Source organism: Miscanthus floridulus, chromosome 3 (genome assembly GCF_019320115.1).
Source record: "Miscanthus floridulus cultivar M001 chromosome 3, ASM1932011v1, whole genome shotgun sequence".
NCBI classification, from domain to species: Eukaryota; Viridiplantae; Streptophyta; class Magnoliopsida; order Poales; family Poaceae; genus Miscanthus; species Miscanthus floridulus.
This window is the reverse complement of record NC_089582.1, coordinates 76,879,079-76,898,118: the sequence shown is the minus strand read 5'-3', so window position 1 is coordinate 76,898,118 and position 19,040 is coordinate 76,879,079. Positions and strand designations below refer to the sequence as shown.

Below are 19,040 nucleotides of genomic sequence, written 5' to 3'. Positions count from 1 at the left end.
AGACACCAGAGAGACTTCTCTACCTAGCTCCACAAACTTCAAATTTAGAAATTGATTTGTTCAGAGACAAAGGGAGTACAAAATAAATGAATGGTCAAGTGTAAATTAAGAAACCTTGCCATTAACGCCTTATAAACTGGACAAACAGTAATAAGCTAGCCACATCTGCTATAACAAGAAGCAAAATATCATATGCCATTGTTAAGGACGAGTATTTTTAGCCTCATCGAGGAATCCTATTAACAAAAGCTACATTGAAAATCTCTGTTGACCTTTCACATATGCCATCCAAAATCAGGCCGCCCAAGGTCCACCAAGATACATGGAACCAGTCCAACACAACACGACAAACAGAGAAAATAATTCAATCAATATGCTTCTAAACTAAGAGGATTCTATGTACAACCGTGTCAAACACGAGCTTCCTATATGTCATGCGCTAGACAACCAATATGAGAATCAACCATCGCCGGGCCTACCTAGGACTCCGGAGCAAATTGCACTCTTCCACAAAGCATAAAAATGCCAAATAGAGGCCCCCAAAGGCACATATTAGAGAAGCTGCTGCCGGAGCTGTTGGTTCTCCCTTCTTAGTTGCTGCACTTCTTTTGTCAGGCCTTCCACCTTTTCCATGACCAAGTTCAGCACGCCTGACATTTCAATCTGTTTCTCGCAGAAAGGTTCATTGTGTCAAAAAAGAAGAATGTATTAAAACAAAGGGTAAACAAAAAGATTGAGCACATAGAGCGAACAAGCATTTCGAAATCATAGGTATGGGTTCAGAACTTCAGACAAGGAATCGAATTAACAGTGACAAATGTGCAATCTCATCTAGTGTCAGACAATTTATGATTGTACCAAAGAAATGCAAGACAGAAAAATAGCAAGCTGCCTTCCTCTTTCAAAACAAAAGAAAAATAAGAGCAATAGTTTATTTCATTGATAAATATTCCTAGTGTTAACTTAAAAACAGATCAGCTAGAGTTGGGTAAGGGGATTAAAGGCTCAACTAGTCTATTGTATATGCTTTCATATTTTTTTCCATGGGTGTAGAAACAAAAGGAGCTCCTTACATAAAAAATCTACGGATATTGAATAGAAAAAAAAATCAAAAGCAAACTATAGAATCATGATGAAAAAACATTTTAATTGCACTCATGGCAGTTACCAAAAAAAAACATTACTTCATCGTTTTCATCGTATATTCAGCAATAAAACAAGATAAATCTTCAATAAAGTTGTACATTTCCAACATAAAAAAAGCAACACCTCTGACAAAATGTTGCACATAGTGAGACATTCTACTATGAACGCCAATAACGCGTGATGGGGTTGCGCTTCCCCAATTGGCGCGCCGCCCACTACTGACCGCCCCACCGTGGCGCGGTAGGGTCTCGCCGGAGCTCCACAGCAGTGGCCCCGGAGCTCTGTCGAGACCCTACAGCGCCCATGGCGACCTCCTTCCCCTTCCCCCACCGCCACCATGTGGCCGCTACCGTGGAGCTCTGGCGAGACCCTACCACACTCGTGGCGACCTTCTTCCCCTTTCCCCACCGTCGCCATGGCCACACCCCTGCCCCAATCCCGCCCGGCCGCCTTCTCCGCCGCCCGGTCCGACGACATCGGGCGCATTTGGATCTCGCCCGGCCCTGTGTCGCCTTGACGAGTGCGGACACCGAGGACAGGTGGGCGTTTGGTTCCCTTGCTTAGGTTTCTCGGGGACTGCGCTGGTGAGTTTTGCCAAGCTTCCGTGGGACAGACGGATCCGCTCTCGGGAGCGGACAAGGATCTTGGTTTCTGTGCGGGTACAGCTACGCAAGGCGAGGCGAGGCAGCGTTGGGAACCATACGCGCCCATCACCTCCGCCTCTGCCTCGCCGCTGTCTCTCCCGTCCCCACTGCTGGGCCTGTCTGCCTCCCTCGACCCCATTTTTAAGGCTGCCGGAGATGGAGAAGAAGAGAGAGAGGAAGAGAAGAGAGGGAGAGGAAGACTATTGGGCGTCTCGCGATACAACCAGAGCGTGACGGGCCGTCAGATAGATTTTGCGTTCTACTATAGCTTCAAGAAACCACACTTTTGACAGAACTACCAGTTCTATTTTGCAGAGTCTCTGCGCAAGCTTTTCTCACTTCAATAGGGCGAGAAAACAGGCACACCATGATCATTGTAAAACTACCGGTCCAGGTAATCAGGTGTTTTCTACAACAGAACAAAAGAGGTTTTCTAAAACTACAGAGCAGCAATTTGTGGTTCTGTGAAATGGCTTCAAAATTAGTGTGAATATTTGACAGAAACCACAAACTATGTGTTTCCAAGAAATTAATTGAGAAAAATTGGGAGTGCGCTGATATAGACATTTGGGTTTTGCAGCAGCAAGTTCATAACTGTATCTTTATACATTTATAAACAACTAAAATAGTATCTACGGGATTTGATATCATGTAACCTTCCTAAACATTAAAACCCTTTGTTCAAACTTTCAAGATTTAAAAGGCATTGATTTCAAAAAATGGAAGTTAATTAACTGTAATAAATGTGTTTATCTGAGCTCCAATGTTCTGGTTTAAATCTCTCCATTTTTTTGAATTTCCAATGAACTTTTTAATTAAGGTGAATTATGCAGATATATCTTGAGTTCAGAACAAATGACATTATTGACACATAGGCTAATAAACCTATGCGGGAGATTCTAAACTCATGTAGCTAACAACCTGCCTCAACCATCATAGGTGGTTAGCCACTACTGCAATTATAGTGGAAGGGCATGCAGGTGCAGGAAACTGAATATTTCATGCAACTAATACATTATTTCAAAAGGATGCAGTTAGCATGGCAAAGGAAAGCACTAGACTACTAGTGGTACATAAAAAATAAAATCAGGGGGCAGTTATCACAATATGTCCACTACTTTAAATTATTTCTATATGAAAAAAAAGTGCAGCTTTACTATTGCTTGCACTAGCCTTATCATGTATTAGGCCTTATGAAACACAACACAAGGCAGCATAAACATATGTATGTTGGTGTATGGTTGTTCTGCAGATGCAAGCTGTAAGTAAGATTGTGTTTGGCTGCTTATATTTTGTTGCACGTGATCACCTCCATGTTCTAGTAGAAGTGGGCAAGGTGAAGATTCCATTTTTGTGAGCCTCATCAACTTGTACAAGCCTGTATTGCATAATACGACCAAATCTAGCATACTAACTAATGCAACATTTGGCCTCCTTTGAGCACTGTGCAACCCTGCACAGGCCTCTATGGGACACAGGTTAATTGCACAAACTAATGCAGGCAACCAAACGCAACCTATGATGCTTGTGTCCACAAATCTGATCTAGGTGAGCCCACCATACAGAACTTATGAAGATCTTGCATGGCATTGGAGGCTTGGAGCAGGTTATATAGGTGTGTGCCATTGAGAACAAAACAAAGTCAGCTTAAAATCAAATCTGAATCTATGAGTCAAAACTTGAAGCACAAAGCAACCCCACCACATTGAGCTAGAAATTTTACCTCCTGCATGTGAAACTGTCTTAAAAGTTCAATGTGGAGATTTCTCACATCCTCATGGATGGACTTCTGGACAGACCCAAGAGATTCTTCAAGCATGCGCTGCACATACTGAAGTGAGAAGGAAGCAGCGCCATGTTGATCAGATGAAGAACCTGTGTTTGCCAGTTGTGGTGGCACTACCCCCTGATAAATAGAATATAACAGTTCAGAAAATCATGCTGTTAAAACATTTTAGTCATACTAGTTGCACTAGTAAACAAGAACTTCTTACATTGCTTGCTAGAGGGATTGCAGATGAAGAGGCAGCTGCTGCTTCTTGTCTTGACAAAATGCTACTGAGCAACTCATCTTTTGTTTCTGCTCCCGTCTTCTTTGATTTTGGTGAGCCAAATGCTGAAGCTAATCCATCACTAAAAACAGATGATGAGCTCATTCTATCAGTATATGTTGTGGGTCTCCACATAGAAGTGGATTGTGCTGCTCCTGGTTGATCAGGAATCACAGCTGGCATAGTTTTGGAAACATATGATGAGGAAAGTGAACTCTGAAGATTACGAGAGGATGCGTCCAGGGAAGAGTGTGCATTGCTCAAGATGCCCTTGTTTTGTAGATTCATTAAAATGTTACTTGTAAGAGAACCCTTCAGTGAGTGACTGGGCGCTGAAGCTGAATCTTGTAAGGCTGTAAATGCCAAGCCACCAGTTGGAAAGGCTGAAGACCCAAAGCGTGACATCTGTTGACGTTGGGTTAGCCTGTCTGGTAATGCATTTACAGTTGCTGTCTCTGGTGAAGATACAGATAGTTCACTCTTCCATGATGGCATGGATGTAGTAGTCACAGATGAGATGCTATCCTGTACAATGCAAACATGTATAACAACATCAGGAAAAAAACTATATGGGTTATCCTTTCACGATGAGACATGTGCCCCCTGAAACATAAGCATATAAGTTTTTCATGAAGGACCTGTCTTGAATTTGCAGTAGACCGCCAATCTGCAATCGGATGTGGCTCATCATTGCCTTCCATATACGAATACTTCCTGGTTGCTGAAAATTTCTTTTCCCCGGGTTTATCATCTTTTTCGGCATCATCACTTCCATGCTCATCCCACCAGTTGCCACTAGATGGTGTGAAAGGCTGGACATCAACAAGTGGAGAAAATACATCCATATCATCCTTCAGATTATAGTTACTACGAGGAGCCTGTAGCTTTGATAACGGTCCACCAGACAGCGGACGAGTTCTATATGGAGTTTCCTCCGTAGTATAAGAATTTGAGGTTGAAAGATAGCCACTTGTGTTTGCTGTCAAAGAAGAGCGAAGACTTGTAGTGGCCACTCCAGAGCCAAGACTTGTAGGTGTTGCTGAAGGCAAGGGATCTGGCATAAGAACAGACTCTTCACTAGTTCCCCCAAGAAGAGCAACTTCAGAAGAACTGTTCTCATTAACAACGACAGGCTTCGACCGTTGCCAGCATAAACCTGTCACAGCCTGAAATTGTAATTTCACGAGTGTTAAAAACAAATTAAAGAGTAAATTGTGGGCGTAAGAATTTCGTGAAGCAGTCTTTATGTAAAACCATCAGTTCATTTTAATTATTAATTTAAATAGGATACTTTTCAATTATCAGGTTCACATGACAATGATTCAGCAAAAATACATAGGAATGTATTTCATTGCCAGAGACTTCTCTCAACTAAATACAATTTTGTTTTCATCCAGGGATTTGTTGTTTCGAGAAAGAGTACAGAAGATTGTACGAGAAAAAAAAAAGAAAGAGCACAGAACTACAAAGTACAACAGGAAACAGAATTTTCTGCAAGTCAACAACAATTTGCAGACCAAAGAGAAGATGATTGTGGTTTCTCACCTCAGAGGTATTATATGCACGAAGGATGGTCAATGGCTTTGATTTTCCTCGAACATCATAGAACACCACACGTCCACTATTTGTACCTGCTGCTAATATAGTACCATCATCATTATATGCCAATGAGGAGAATGGAGCCTCATGAGGAATAGTTTGTGTTGGCCGTCTTGACCCTGAATCTAACATGTATAACTTCTTATCAAGGCCCACTGTAGCAATTGTCTGCAAAGACAAAATATAAACCTCAAGTGTGGGAAAGACATTATTCATTCAGACATGAAATGCCAGCTGCATTTATAACCACAAAACCTTATCGCTGGATGGTGAAATACAAACACCACTTGTGGGTGCAGAATGTTGCTTCAGCCATGAAACCTGCACAACAGCGGCTAGTCAATTCAAGAAAATTAAAGCAAGTATAAGCAGAAGAAAGCTGATCATGCAGATCAGTTATTTTAATATATCAATAGATTATATGTTTAGTCAGAATGAAGAATCAATTCAAGCAAGTCATTTATAGTACCAGAAACAACAGAATAATAATCACAGCTACATAAAGACTCAAGAGTCAAGATGAGTACTACATGTATTTTACCTTCAAACCTCTGTCAACCAGATAAAAAACAAGGAAATGCGAATTTAAGTTTCCAAGAAACAAAGTCCCAGTGGAAAAAAATATATAGCTAGAAATGTTCTAAAATGCACCCTGTTCCACCCATCAGGGAACTGGTCAGCAGCCTGCCTCAGCAAATTTGGTAAATACAGGAGCTAAGTGGCCAGCCCATCAGTTTGGCACAGGTCCAGCTTCTAGCTCCATCTCAGGTCTGGACATCATTAACTAAAATAAATTGTCTTGAGCCTCTATTTTCAAAAGGAAAGAAGCTAGTACCAAAACTTCAGAATGGGGCTTCGGCATTAATCAGGGTTGTTCAACATTCGATCACCGAACACTTTTCCATTCTAATCACTAGGCTAATCAAGCCCTCAAGGCCCAGATATGGCTCCATCTCTGTTTGTCTTTCTCTGTTCACCGACCTTCCTACGTTCAACCTGCATGTCCAGGTTGCCCCATAGAACCCTGTTTGCAGAACGTAAAATTATGCATAAGCTGGCCTTTCCCACCTGCCCAGAAAAGTTGGTTCTTAGACAAGCTGCTGTACAGAAAGCTGGATGTTTGGGATTTTTTATAGCTTTTTACAAACATCTACCATTCGTCATCCCTTTCCTCCAGCTCCAATCCCTGGTGCTGTAGCCAAAAATCAAGCACTCACACAACCCCAAATCGAGGAAGCCGCCACACCCGTAAGTCACAGCTCCTCCCTCGGCAAATGGTCAGCTCACACAGCCACAGCTTTTCCTACCGTGGCACACATGCAGCTCCAGTAGCCAAAACTCACGCTTCGCAACTCTGGCCACCTCCAAGAGAACCAAGCTCACAGGGATATCATAGGGGACCTCGACAACGGAGGGGATCTCGGTGGGGTCTCAACCATTGGAAGACGACAAAGCAGACAGCGGCAGCATGGCCGTGGCGAACAGAGGCAGAGGCAGATCAGGCGAGCGAACAAGCTTGTTAGGGGCAGACAGTATAAGAAGCTGATCTGCCCCCACTGGGCCCTGCTGACAGGAAAAGTCAAGGGCAGTTCATTTTGGAGAACCAGGGGGGGGGGGGGGGGAGGTGAGGGGTGGATATCAGCACAAGCTACGTGTTTGCACATGGTGGGCTTATTCTTAAGCAAATGCTGGTTGAGAAGCGGTGCCTAATAGGGCCTAGGTGCCCTACGGAGGAACTTGCTGGTACCCTGCTCCAAGCTTAGCACCTTTTAGAATACATGGAGCTAACACAGCTTTCTCTACAGGCACTACAAAAGGCCATGCTGCAAGACAAAATGTCGGTATGCACAACAGAGTATAATGACTGTATGGTATATATATAGAAAGATAACATTACTGTAATTTTTTTAGGGAATACCATAATAACTTTCCCTATCATCTATATGATAGCTATCTTGAAGGCGGTATTTTATTTTGATTTTAATGTTTAACTCTATAACACTTGAACAACAGAAGAATAAGTACAACATAAGCAGAACCCCATGGATTCCGGTACCTTAGGAGACTTTGCAGTTGTATCCCAAAGATGCACAGAACCATCATCTCCAGCTGTCACCAACAAATGCCTACTATTTCGTGAATAATCAAGCACTCTCAGAACCTGACCTTGCATAAATAATTCAGGAAAACTAATAAATTCTAAAGGTCAAAATTTGAAATTCAGGTACTCCTAGGACCTAATGTGAGGCATGCGCATTTTACACAAAAACACAAAGAAGTAAATAAATTTACCTGTCCGTTTGGATCGCTAAGTTCAGCAGCACGTGCTCCAGAAGCAAGATTATGAAGAATCAGGTCCCCCTTCATGCTGATCGATGCCAAATGTTCATCTTTGCAGTTATACATTACGCCAGTAATTGTGTCAGTGTGACCACTTAGCCATTTGATACATCTCTTCCGCTGCAAATCCCATATCCTAACAATATGGTCGCTTCCACCAGAACAGAGATATCGAGAACCTTTGTTGCTAAAACTGATAGAATAAATGCACTCCTAATAAGAAAGTATAGGTTGCCAGGATCAGCCATGGGCACATATTACCAAATAAAGTTATAAAGGTTTGAAATATCATCAGATGATTATTCAGTAATCCCACAATGCACGCAGGGAGAGAGAGAGCAGTGCCATATGCTCAATTGCTCATGTTAGATGCTGGGTAGGAAATTTCAGAGGAACGAAGCACTACTGTGAGGCTTTTATTTGTTAAAGTGGCTAAAAAATTTAAAGAATAGCAAAATAAATCTATATTAGGGTATAAAAGAAAGAAACCCAATAAAACAAACTAACATATATAGCGAAAAGATGTCATTATAGTCACCAATGTTGCTTTGTTGTCAATGCCAAGAAAAACTCTAAAAAATACAAAATACAAATGGACTAAAGCACAAAAACAGTAGTGTTAAAATGAACTATTTCGCCCTCAGGTATTATTTGGGTTGATCGTTTCATTTTTGTCCTAAAAACTGCTTGTCTAGAGAAAAGGCATGGCTCAGTGCATGCAATTAGTCCAAATTTAGCATGTTTATCATTTACGGAAAAAGGTAAGAAATGAATAAGCAATACAGCAATGCCTATGTACATCCTGACATTACTAATAGATAACAATGTTATCAGATCGTTTAATCTCGATTAATCGTCCTTATCGGTACCTAGCACTCGATTAGGCACTCCGATTCGATCAGAGCGATCATCGATTAATCACGATAAATCGTCCAACTAGGTGTCCTGACCGATCAGACACCAAACAGGCAGATGGGCTGCTTTAGACTAGGCAAGCTCTGTTTGGGTGAGGCTCATTAGGGTTTCTCTTTTATACCTCTCCCCCACTCTTTCCCTCACCTCCTTAGTCCTCACCCCCAGCCTCCAGCCGTCGGCTGCTTGCTGTGTGTGCAGCTGGCCAGCTGCATCTCTTCCAGATGTATACCAGGAAGTGTCCAAGGACTGCTGCAGCTCCAGATATCATTGATGAAGACGATGACCATGATGCGAGAGATGAAGCACAAGATCAGCCAGATGCATCTAATGCTGAAGCAGGAATGGAGGTGGATGGAGACTCGGGTGGACCTGCAACTGCTAGAGATGTAGGCTTTAACCAGAAATATAGTCTTGATGCTCGATTTCTACTATATAAGTATATAGTATATGGTATATATACCATACATATATGATATATGTCCTGCTATATACAGGACGATTATATGGACTACTAGACCGATAAGAGGTCGATTAATCGTCCTGATCGTCGACTAATCGTCCTGATCGGTACCAGGGAGATTAGCAACGATTAGCCGATTTAATAACATTGATACATAAACAGGTAACATTTTCAGAAAATGCAGATAAATCCCCAATAAGCGTGGCAAATGCATGGTTGTTAGGCATAATACATGAGCACAGAATCATACTAATGCCTGATACCTCTATGTCATCACCACGGTCAACAGTTGATGTTGGTAGTTGTCCTACATTTTGACCCTTTTTATGCCACAATGAGATCCTTTTATCATCCCCAGCGCTTGCTACAATAAGATCTGCACGTTAAGAACAAATGGTTGTTAGTGCTATTGCTTCTATTTGCAGCTTTACAGTGCAATACAATGAGAAGTCGTTTTTTGAACATATTGAGGTTCTGTTTCAAAAAAAAACATATTGAGGATAATGTCTTATAAAATATATTCAGTTAGGGAAACAATGGAACGCTAAATGTAACATGACAGATGTTACACTAAAAATAAAAAGAAAACCAAAACTGTTTCTTAGCGTTTACATGTGAAACATAGAAAAAAAATATATTAATAAAGTTCTCTATCACTCACTGCAGGAAAGAAATGGATATCCTGTCCTCCACTGGTTTTGGTTGATGTATCTGTAAGTATGTAAATACAAATAAACATGATGGAAAGGCTAGAAGTTGACATTTTAGCCTGATTGCTCTAGGATATACTGCAAATAACTCCAAGCATTAGCAGGGAAGGTAGCCATAACTAACATCCGTGGTATGATAGTTTTGCCAAGGGACAAAGAGTACTAATTGTACTTAAAGCATATGGTTTGTTTGGTAAAGCTACAAATTCAACTTCAGGCCAATAGATGTGTAAGCTTGTTAGATACTGCTGTGCGATATCATAGAGCTCCATTGTCAAGTAAAAACATAAAGCCAATAGTGTGTACACAGCAGTGCAGAATAAAATGTCAGAAAGTGTAAGCGCAGTACAAAAGTGCTCGCTAGCTCAATCTCCAACAGAAAATCAATATTCTGCATAGTTCCTCTGAACATTAAACTGCAAATATGAACGATCATGTAGTTCTCAGAAACAAATTGCAGCAGTAGAAGCAGCAGTGGTGCATTTGTCGACATTGATTTTCTTTTGAAAATAGGCAAAGCTCTGATTTCCTAATAGGAAAAAAAAAAAAAGATACCAGCAACAGAGATAGGACATGCATAACCTCAGTAGCCCCAAATGGCATCCTGATTTGAGACACTGCATCAGCGTCTATGGGATCAGACAAAGCTCATCAACTAATCAGTGCAAAATTTAGACCACGAGCACCCGAATGCTGATGGCTCAGGGCATGGTCTTACACTACCTACCAGCATAACCACTGCCCTAAATGGGTACTATAAAATCTTCCCATGATCCAACCATAATGCAGCAAACGACAGCAATCGATCTCAACGAGAATTTCAAGTGTTGGATCGAACCATCCAATGCTAACACGTACGGAGCTCGTAGCTACAGATCCTCGGGTGACGAAGCAAAGCGACCGAATTCAGGGGATCTGACTATCTGAGAGCACGCGTAGGGGGGCACTCACTGGTGTGGTTCCACTTGACGGCGTTGACGGGGTGCGCGGGCGCGGGGGTGTAGGCGAGGACGCAGGGGTCGCCGGTCTCCACCGTGACGTCGAAGAGCTTCACCGTGTCGCCGCCGCACGTCGCCAGCAGCGGCGCCGCCGGATCCACGAACCCCATCGTGCCACGGGCGGAGGGGGCTCGAGGATTTGGGGTTTGGAGGCAGAGCGACGGCGTGGGGTTTGGAAGTCCAGCGGCGGCGGAGGAGCAGGAGCAGATTTGAAAATTGGAATGGGTTTGGAGAGTTTATTTTGTTCGGTTGGGACGAACTTTGGTAGTGGAACCGGCTATTGACGTTGGGAGAGGAAGACAAGAGCGGACGCGGGACCCACCCAGGGCCCCGGCCGGCTGATCTGCTGACTTGTGTAGTTGCGTTGTGTGCAATGCAAGGCGAGACTAGCTGCCACCGTAGGCCCTATCAGTTCGTGCCCTTTTTTTATACTCAACGCTTGTTCCCGCCCGCAGCAAAAATACGAGTAAAAACAATAGAGGTTCATAAATGTTTAGAGAGCTGTCATTCAAGTTTATCAACTCTCATTACGCATTTTTTGAGTCCCTAAGGGAGCCCAATGCACTGCCTAGCATGTTGCCCCATCTACCACGGCATCGAACTCACACCTAATGGTGGTCTTGTGGAGCTCCTTGCTACACTTAGCTTGGCACAAATGATAATCAAGTCTAAAGTACCTACAAAACAACTTATCGGTAGCACCGTGAGTAAATTGTGCGCCCTCAAAAATCAACCAACTCTTTGGAGTTGGGCCGGGAGCCGCTGAGCGATGGACCCAACGAGGGTACCCCACCAAAGGCTCAGTGCACTCCCCGCGCCTTGACCTATGGCCACACAAGAAGGACAGCCCGAGAGGATCGGGGCCTGCTATCGAAGCTTCTAGAAGGGTGTGGCGCACCGGGTGATCAGGAGGCCCCGAGCTAGAGCCCAGAAGCTCTTGATCACCCGGCCCACGGTAGGCTTCGATCAAAAAGAGGGGTGCCCCCGGGCCTTGAGTTGGTAACTCCCAGACGAGTTCACCGAACCCTCTTTCGGGCCACAGACCTATGTGACATAGGACTAAAAAAGGGGTCAGCACCTCTACTACTCAGCCCCGATAGCCGAGCACCCCCATCGCACTAGGGAAAGGGCCCCATATGGGGCATCACATTCTAGTCAGCGGAAGCTATTCCCGCCACAACTAACTCAGTTACCAGAAGATCAAATTCAGACCTTCGTCGCCATCACGAACCAGGCCAAGTGAGGCCACGAAGGGCTCGGGGGCTCCTAATGGGATCCTAATATATGGGTATGTTAAGCATCAGGATCTATAGTTCCTGACCAAAGAGACCCCCTGACCAACCCCTCTAGGATCGCCTAGGGGCTCGGGGGCTATACCCATCAGGTACGCTCGCGCGCACTCTTTGACGAAGGAACCTGATCGAGCCTGGGCACGGCGCAGTCCCCACCCAGAGCTCAGAGGCTCACCCAAGCCTCAGGCTCCCAATCGACGACACACCAGAGCTCGAGCCTTGGCTCCTGCCCGGCCTATGACGCCAGTCAAGGCCCGGGCACAAGAAGACAAGCCTTGGGCCATAAGGGCTCGGGGGCTCCCAGATGTCGCGCTTCGAGCGTGGCCTTGCCAGCCACTCCCGCGACAAGGTACACACAGGGCGTGACACAAGAAGACAAGCTTCTTTGACCTCCGAGGGCTAGGCGGCTCCTGGACCCACGTGTTAGCCCCTGGAGTCGACCTCCTTCACCGCCAAGAAAACTTCAGAAGGTCCACCTAGGGGAGGCCGGTCCAAACCGACACAGCCTGACACATAGAGTGTCAGAACAGAGCAGTCGGATGACACCCAAGGCTTCTTCGGCTCCATGACACTGCCACGGTCCACAGAGCGCCACTACAAGACCCTCCTGAACTCCAGCGCATGTAGACCGTAGATTCATCTCCCAAACTGCCATGTACCCGACCTATCTCGTTATATAAGGGATAAGGTCAAACCAGGAGGGGGGAGGATGATCAGAGATAGATCATTCCACTCCTCATTCGATCTGCTCCTGCTTAGCACTGAGGGCAGGGGCAACCCGGATGTAACAGAACCGACCAATTATACAAAATTAAGTAAGAAAATCACCCACCAGAGCAGACGATTTAGCAAACTTAAGCCCGTATAACCCGGTAGTCCGTGAAATCATGAAGGATTTCAAACCAACTCACATACCAGCCAAGATCGTAATAAGTTTAGCGGTCACCATCACATATTATATAAAAGTTTGCATCACAGGTACATCGGAGTTTAAACATAGTTATTACAAACCGAGTTCAAATAGAAGTAGCGGAAGCCATTTGTTCAAAACCACACACACTCACACAGAGTTCAAATACAGTGCCAGCTGATGATCATCTCCAACAAAAGCATTAGATGAGACGTAAGGAATGACCATGCCCATGGTCCTAAGCATCACCCATCGCAGGATAAAGGCAGTTGATATAATAGCTGTAATACATCTGCCCATTTGCAACAAGTGGGAACAAAACCCTGAGTACGAGAAGGTACTCAGCTAGACTTACCCGACATAACCAAAAATAAAGTGACACCAAGGATTATGAAGGGATTTATAGTAGGGTAGCTGACTCACTTGCAAAAAGGCATTTTTAGCATTTCAAGAACATTTCTAAAAGCATTATTGTCAAGTTAATTATTATTAACCTGTCGACTACATTTGCACCTATACTAGAGCAAGCATGTGATTAAGCAAATAATGATAACCAATGATCATTAACAACTTCCATAATGTCATATCCATTATAATTGTCCAAGTGTTCCATCAACATTACTACGATGAAGTAACTCAAGTCAAGTGTTCACTATCCAGTGAACGATGGCGATTCGAATCGATTATTAACCGGCTGGTAATTTATTCCTTACACAAACCTCACTCACCCGCTAAAGTGAGGTATCGGTCACCGAGTCAACTATCTAGGAAAAATCTCGAGTTTGCTAGGAACCACATGTACCCGGGGGCCGACCGACTGCCTTTCGATCTTATCATCGCACCCCCATATCCTACCACACCTGCTCCAGTACAGTGCGCTGCGGGCAATCCACTCGGCCCGAATAATCTCCCAGATTCACGGTCGAAAGGTACGTTATTCGGCCAGCTAAATGTAAGGCATGCGTTCAACATGACCTGAGGCCCAACAATAGTCGGTCCTTAATCGACATAGACGAAAAGCACTACAGTCCAAAACCCTGTAAGTCTCCGTCTGGTCTCAACTTCAAATTAACACTTAGTTATACCATGACTATATAGTTATCCGAGTAGATCCAGGTAACCACCTATAGCTCACAGGTGACAGGAAATCACCCGACTTCTACCGGTCTAAGCCAGCTAAGCATTGACTCAACTGTGGATACCAGGGTAACAAGGATATAGTATAACAAAGGTAGACAAGGTATAATGCAGCAACAGTTGTAAACAACTCCTGAATATAATGCATCAATTAAAGTAAAGCATTAATTAATAATCGCAAACCGGGGAGAAAAAAATGCTCCGGGGCTTACCTCCCTCGAAGGAGCTCGGGCGGTGATCGGGGCACTCCGAAAGTTTCTCAACGTCCTCCTCGTCTGCTTCGGTCACTTCCTGCGGCTGCACCTCGAGCTGCTCCTCGGGCTCCTCGGGTATGACGACCGGGCTCTCAGTTTGCGATCCTGTATGATGCAGGTGCGTAAGTGCTTATGCAAAAGGTGCATCGGATGAAATGAACACAATGAATATGCTTGCATGCAAGGTAGTCAACATCATCCAAGAACATGTACTACAAGCACATGTTATCTACTGCATTCTCTTCTACTACTAATATGCTAAGTCAACACATCTCATTAAATGCTTCAAAGATACGCCAAAGCTTCACTAATTTCTTAATCATGCATAAAGCAACATTTGATTAAACCCTAATTAATAATAGGTTTGAATAGCAACATCTATTTTTATAGCATCGAAAAATCTTAGAAAATTACCATAGCACAGTACTACCCTAAGTAGTCTACCATCAAATGTTTATGGCATTTGGATAAGTGGAATAGCCTACACAAAAATGACAAGCTTGGACCTAAATATGAGCATGAAAATACTTTGCATTATGAAAAGTGTCAAACAACAGATTTAGTATTTTTCCTAGGTTCGAAATAGTAAATAATCACTATACAAAAATTATCACATGCATGTTTTATACAATTTTTGCTCTCTAGCAAAAATAACAAAAATCAGCCATTAAAGGCACTTGAACTACACCTCATAATTTTTCTATAGGACATGCATGGCATATATTTTTCCTAGAAAGTACATTACACAAGAAGAGTAACAAACTTAGAATCATATTTTTCTGATACATATAGGATTTACTAAACATTTGATAAGATATCAGCAATATCAAGAATTAAATAAAGCTCTACATTAAAGTATCTCAAAAATGACATGCAATATTTTTATCATGTAGATCTGGTGACAAGAAACCTAGCAAAATTTGTTTCAACAAATTTGGAGCTATTTTGAGCAAGTTGTGACTTTTTGAAACCATTTAACATTTTTTGGAAAATCATTTCCTAAATCCTTTTAAAAATCAGCCGATGAAAACGCTGGTTGCACCCAGTGCTGTGCACCCAGACCCGAGTCAGGGCGCTAACAAGCGGGCACCCATGGGTCAATGGCCCCCACTTGTCGATCAGACCAAAACAGGGGCGGAGCTGACCGGCCGGCTCTCGCCGACGGTAGGCTAGCCGGCGGTGCGGTCACCACCAGCAGCTCACCCACAACGAGGCGGACGCGGTTGCACCAAGAGAAGGCACGGGAGGAGCTCGGAATGGAGCTCGACGGCGCACATGGCAGAGCGGTGGCATGGCTCATCGACGGTACACCGACTCCGGCCACGGCAAGGCACAGGGAGGCGCGCACGAGGTTCGCGGGGGCAAGGCGGTGCTAATGTGCGCGAAAACAAAAGGAGAAAGGGAGCGAGGAGGGGAGATCCACAGAGCCATGCTGCTTCGGCGAGAACAGCTATGCTCCAGCGAGCAATAGCGGCCGGCTCAAGCCTTACCACGTCGAACGGAGACAAGCACAAGCTGCGCGAGGTGGAGGCGGAGTTGCTGGCGAGATGGAGCGGCCTACGGCGAATGGGAGCGGCCGGAATGGCCAACGCCGGCGATGGCGCTTGTGCGGGCGGTGGCGGGTGCATGCGTTGCTGCTGCTTGCGCTGGCTAAAGAGAGGAAGCAAATGAGATGGAGGAGGGGGAGGCAGACGCGGCGCGGCGGGTGTAGGCGCGACAGGAGGGGCGCAGGGCAGGCCAGCGGTTGCCGCGCGGCATGCTCACCGACGCATGGCGGCCACGTAGCGTGCGCGCTCTAGCGTCGGTCAGGCGCGGCGCACGGGAGCAGGAGCGTGACACAGAGGCAGGCCGGGCCGGCCTGTGCGGCTGGGCCAAAAGCGAGGCGGCGGCCCATTCAAGGTGAAAATGATTTTTTCAATTTCTTCTCTCTCCCAAATTCATTCAAATGAATTTTTGAACTTTTTCAAAGCAGTTTCAAACTTTGGCCCAAAAATAAAAGTTGCTCAAAAATTTATTCTCTACAACTTTGCTTTTATGACCAAAGTCAAATTCCAAATAGATTTTGAATTACCAAATTAAAATCAATATTAATTCAAAACCCTAATTTTGAATAATTATTTTTAAAAGCAAAATTTGGCAAAAATTTAAATATATACTTTGCTCCAAATTGTATCCTAAATATTTCTAGATGATTTACAATTATATCCAAACATGTTTTATTAGCCTAGCAAGCATAATTAGGGCAAAATAACTCTAAACAAGAGTATGCAACATTCATGTTTCACGAGCTTGTTTTATATGTTTCAGAGTGTTGTTTCAGTTATTATTTACATGATTAGGCATGTATGATTAGGATGCTTGATGATGCATAATATGCATGATTTGTAGTGCCTAAATGCTTGCATAACACTGGGGTGTTACAGCCCCCCCTTATAAAAATCTCATCCCGAGATTTGGGTTACGAACCATTTGTTATAAAAATTTTCATAAGCTTTTTATAGATATTCTCCCGTTTCCCAAGTTGCATCCCCCTCATCATGATGATTCCACTGTATCTTGTATGTTTTCACCACACTATTCCGAGTAGCATGTTCTTTAGTGTCTAACACACAGACCGGTTGCTCACGATACACCAAATCTGATTTGAGTTTGATGCCTCGAGGTTCTATTCTTTCCTCCAGAACACGCAAACACTTCTTGAGTTGTGATACATGGAAGACTAGGAAGACGGTACTCATTGTCTTAGGTAACTCTAACTTATAAGCTACTGGACCTCTTCTTTCCAAGATCTTGTATGGTCCTACGAATCTAGCGACAAACTTTCTTCGGACTCCAAAACATTTCTTCTTCATTGGCGTGACCTTTAGATAAACATTGTCACCAACTTCAAACACAAAGGGTCTCCTTCTTCTATCCGCATAACTTTTCTAATGCGATTGGGCCGCCTTCATATTTTGTTGAATAATATGGACTTTCTTCTTGGCCTCTTCTACAAAGTCAATACCATAATACCTTCTTTCTCCTGGCTCGACCCAATTCAGTGGTGTTCTACATTTTCTACCATACAAAGCTTCGAATGGAGCCATCTTGATGCTTTCTTGATAATTGTTATTGTAAGCAAACTCAGCTAAAGGTAACCATGACTCCCATGAACCCCTAGAAGACAACACACAGGCTCTTAACATATCCTCTAGAACAGCATTCACTTGTTCAGTTTGACCATCTGTCTAAGGATGATAAGCGGTGCTATGAATCAAACTAGTTCCCAAGCCTTTGTGCAAATGTTCCTAAAAGTGAGCCGTGAACTGTGGCCCTCTATCAGATACTATAGTCTTTGGTATACCATGCAACCTCACAATTTTTGCAATATACTTCTCGGCATATTGAGGTGGTCGATAATCTATCTTGATAGGTAAGAAATGAGCAGTCTTGGTAAGACGATCCACAATCACCCCAAATCGAATCATGTCCCTTTTGAGTAGTGGGCAAACCCGAGATAAAATCCATACTTATATCATCCCACTTCCAACTAGGTACGGACAAAGGTTGCAACAAACTGGCAGGTTTCATATGAATAGCTTTCACTCTACAACACGTGTCACATCAGGCAACATAGGATGTAACTTCTTTCTTCATCTTGGTCCACCAATAACGATGGTCTCAGTTCTTGATACATCTTACTACTTCCCGGATGGATAGATAGCTTAGAAAGGTGAGCTTCATCCATGAGTTTATTCCTAAGCTCTCGATCCTTGGGAACCACAAGACAGTCGTCAAACCACAACACGCCTTATTCATCCACTCTAAAGTGCTTAGACGGCTCTTCTTTTATTTTCTCTTTGATGTGAAATATTCCCTTGTCTGTTTTCTGGCCTTCTATTATCTTACTCTCCAAAGAGCAACTAATCTGAATACTATGTAACACAGCAGGATGCATCAGGTCGAACCCATCTTCAAGTAATGGCTGCACATTCAAGCAATGTGACTTTCTACTCAAGGCATCTGCCACTACATTGGCCTTTCCAGGATGATACTGCACATTCAAGTTGTAATCTTTGATCAATTCTAACCATCTTCGCTGTCTCATGTTTAGCTCTGGTTGGGTAAAGATGTACTTAAGACTCTTGTGATCTGTTGAAAATATTGCACATATTACTAAGTAGATAATGTCTCCAAATTTTTAGGGCATGCACAACTGCAGCAAGTTCAAGATCATGTGTTAGATAGTGACCTCATGCTTTCTCAACTGATGTGAGGCATAAGCAATGACTCTTCCTTCTTGCATAAGAACATAGCCCAATCTAGTTTTCGATGCATCGCAAAACACATCAATGTTTTCTCAATATTCGGTTGTGCTAGAATAGGAGCAGTGGTCAACAGTTTCTGCAAGGTGTGGAAAGCTACTTCACACTCCTCTGTCCACATGAACTTGTGATCTTTCTGTAGCAGACTTGTCATTGGCTTGGCAATCTTCGAGAAATCTGGTATGAAACGGCGATAGTAATGGCTAATCCTAAGAAACTTCTAACCTTAAGAACTGTGGTCGGTTGCCTTCCAATCCATAACCTCTTGCACCTTACTTGG

The 19,040-nt window shown here is 43.7% G+C and overlaps 1 protein-coding gene across 1 annotated transcript; it reads right to left on the bottom strand.

Annotated features, from left to right (window-relative positions):
* Window positions 1-164: 164 nt before the first annotated feature.
* On the bottom strand, window positions 165-11,136 carry LOC136541798 (protein NEDD1-like). Its single transcript, XM_066533896.1, has 10 exons — window positions 10,817-11,136; window positions 9,419-9,531; window positions 7,733-7,993; window positions 7,497-7,601; window positions 5,696-5,761; window positions 5,387-5,608; window positions 4,480-5,007; window positions 3,785-4,366; window positions 3,514-3,696; window positions 165-663 (listed from the first exon to the last, which is right to left on the bottom strand). The coding sequence occupies exons 1-10, from the start codon at window positions 10,971-10,973 to the stop codon at window positions 553-555; spliced, it is 2,328 nt and encodes a 775-aa protein (XP_066389993.1). The 5' UTR covers window positions 10,974-11,136; the 3' UTR covers window positions 165-552.
* Window positions 11,137-19,040: the final 7,904 nt, after the last annotated feature.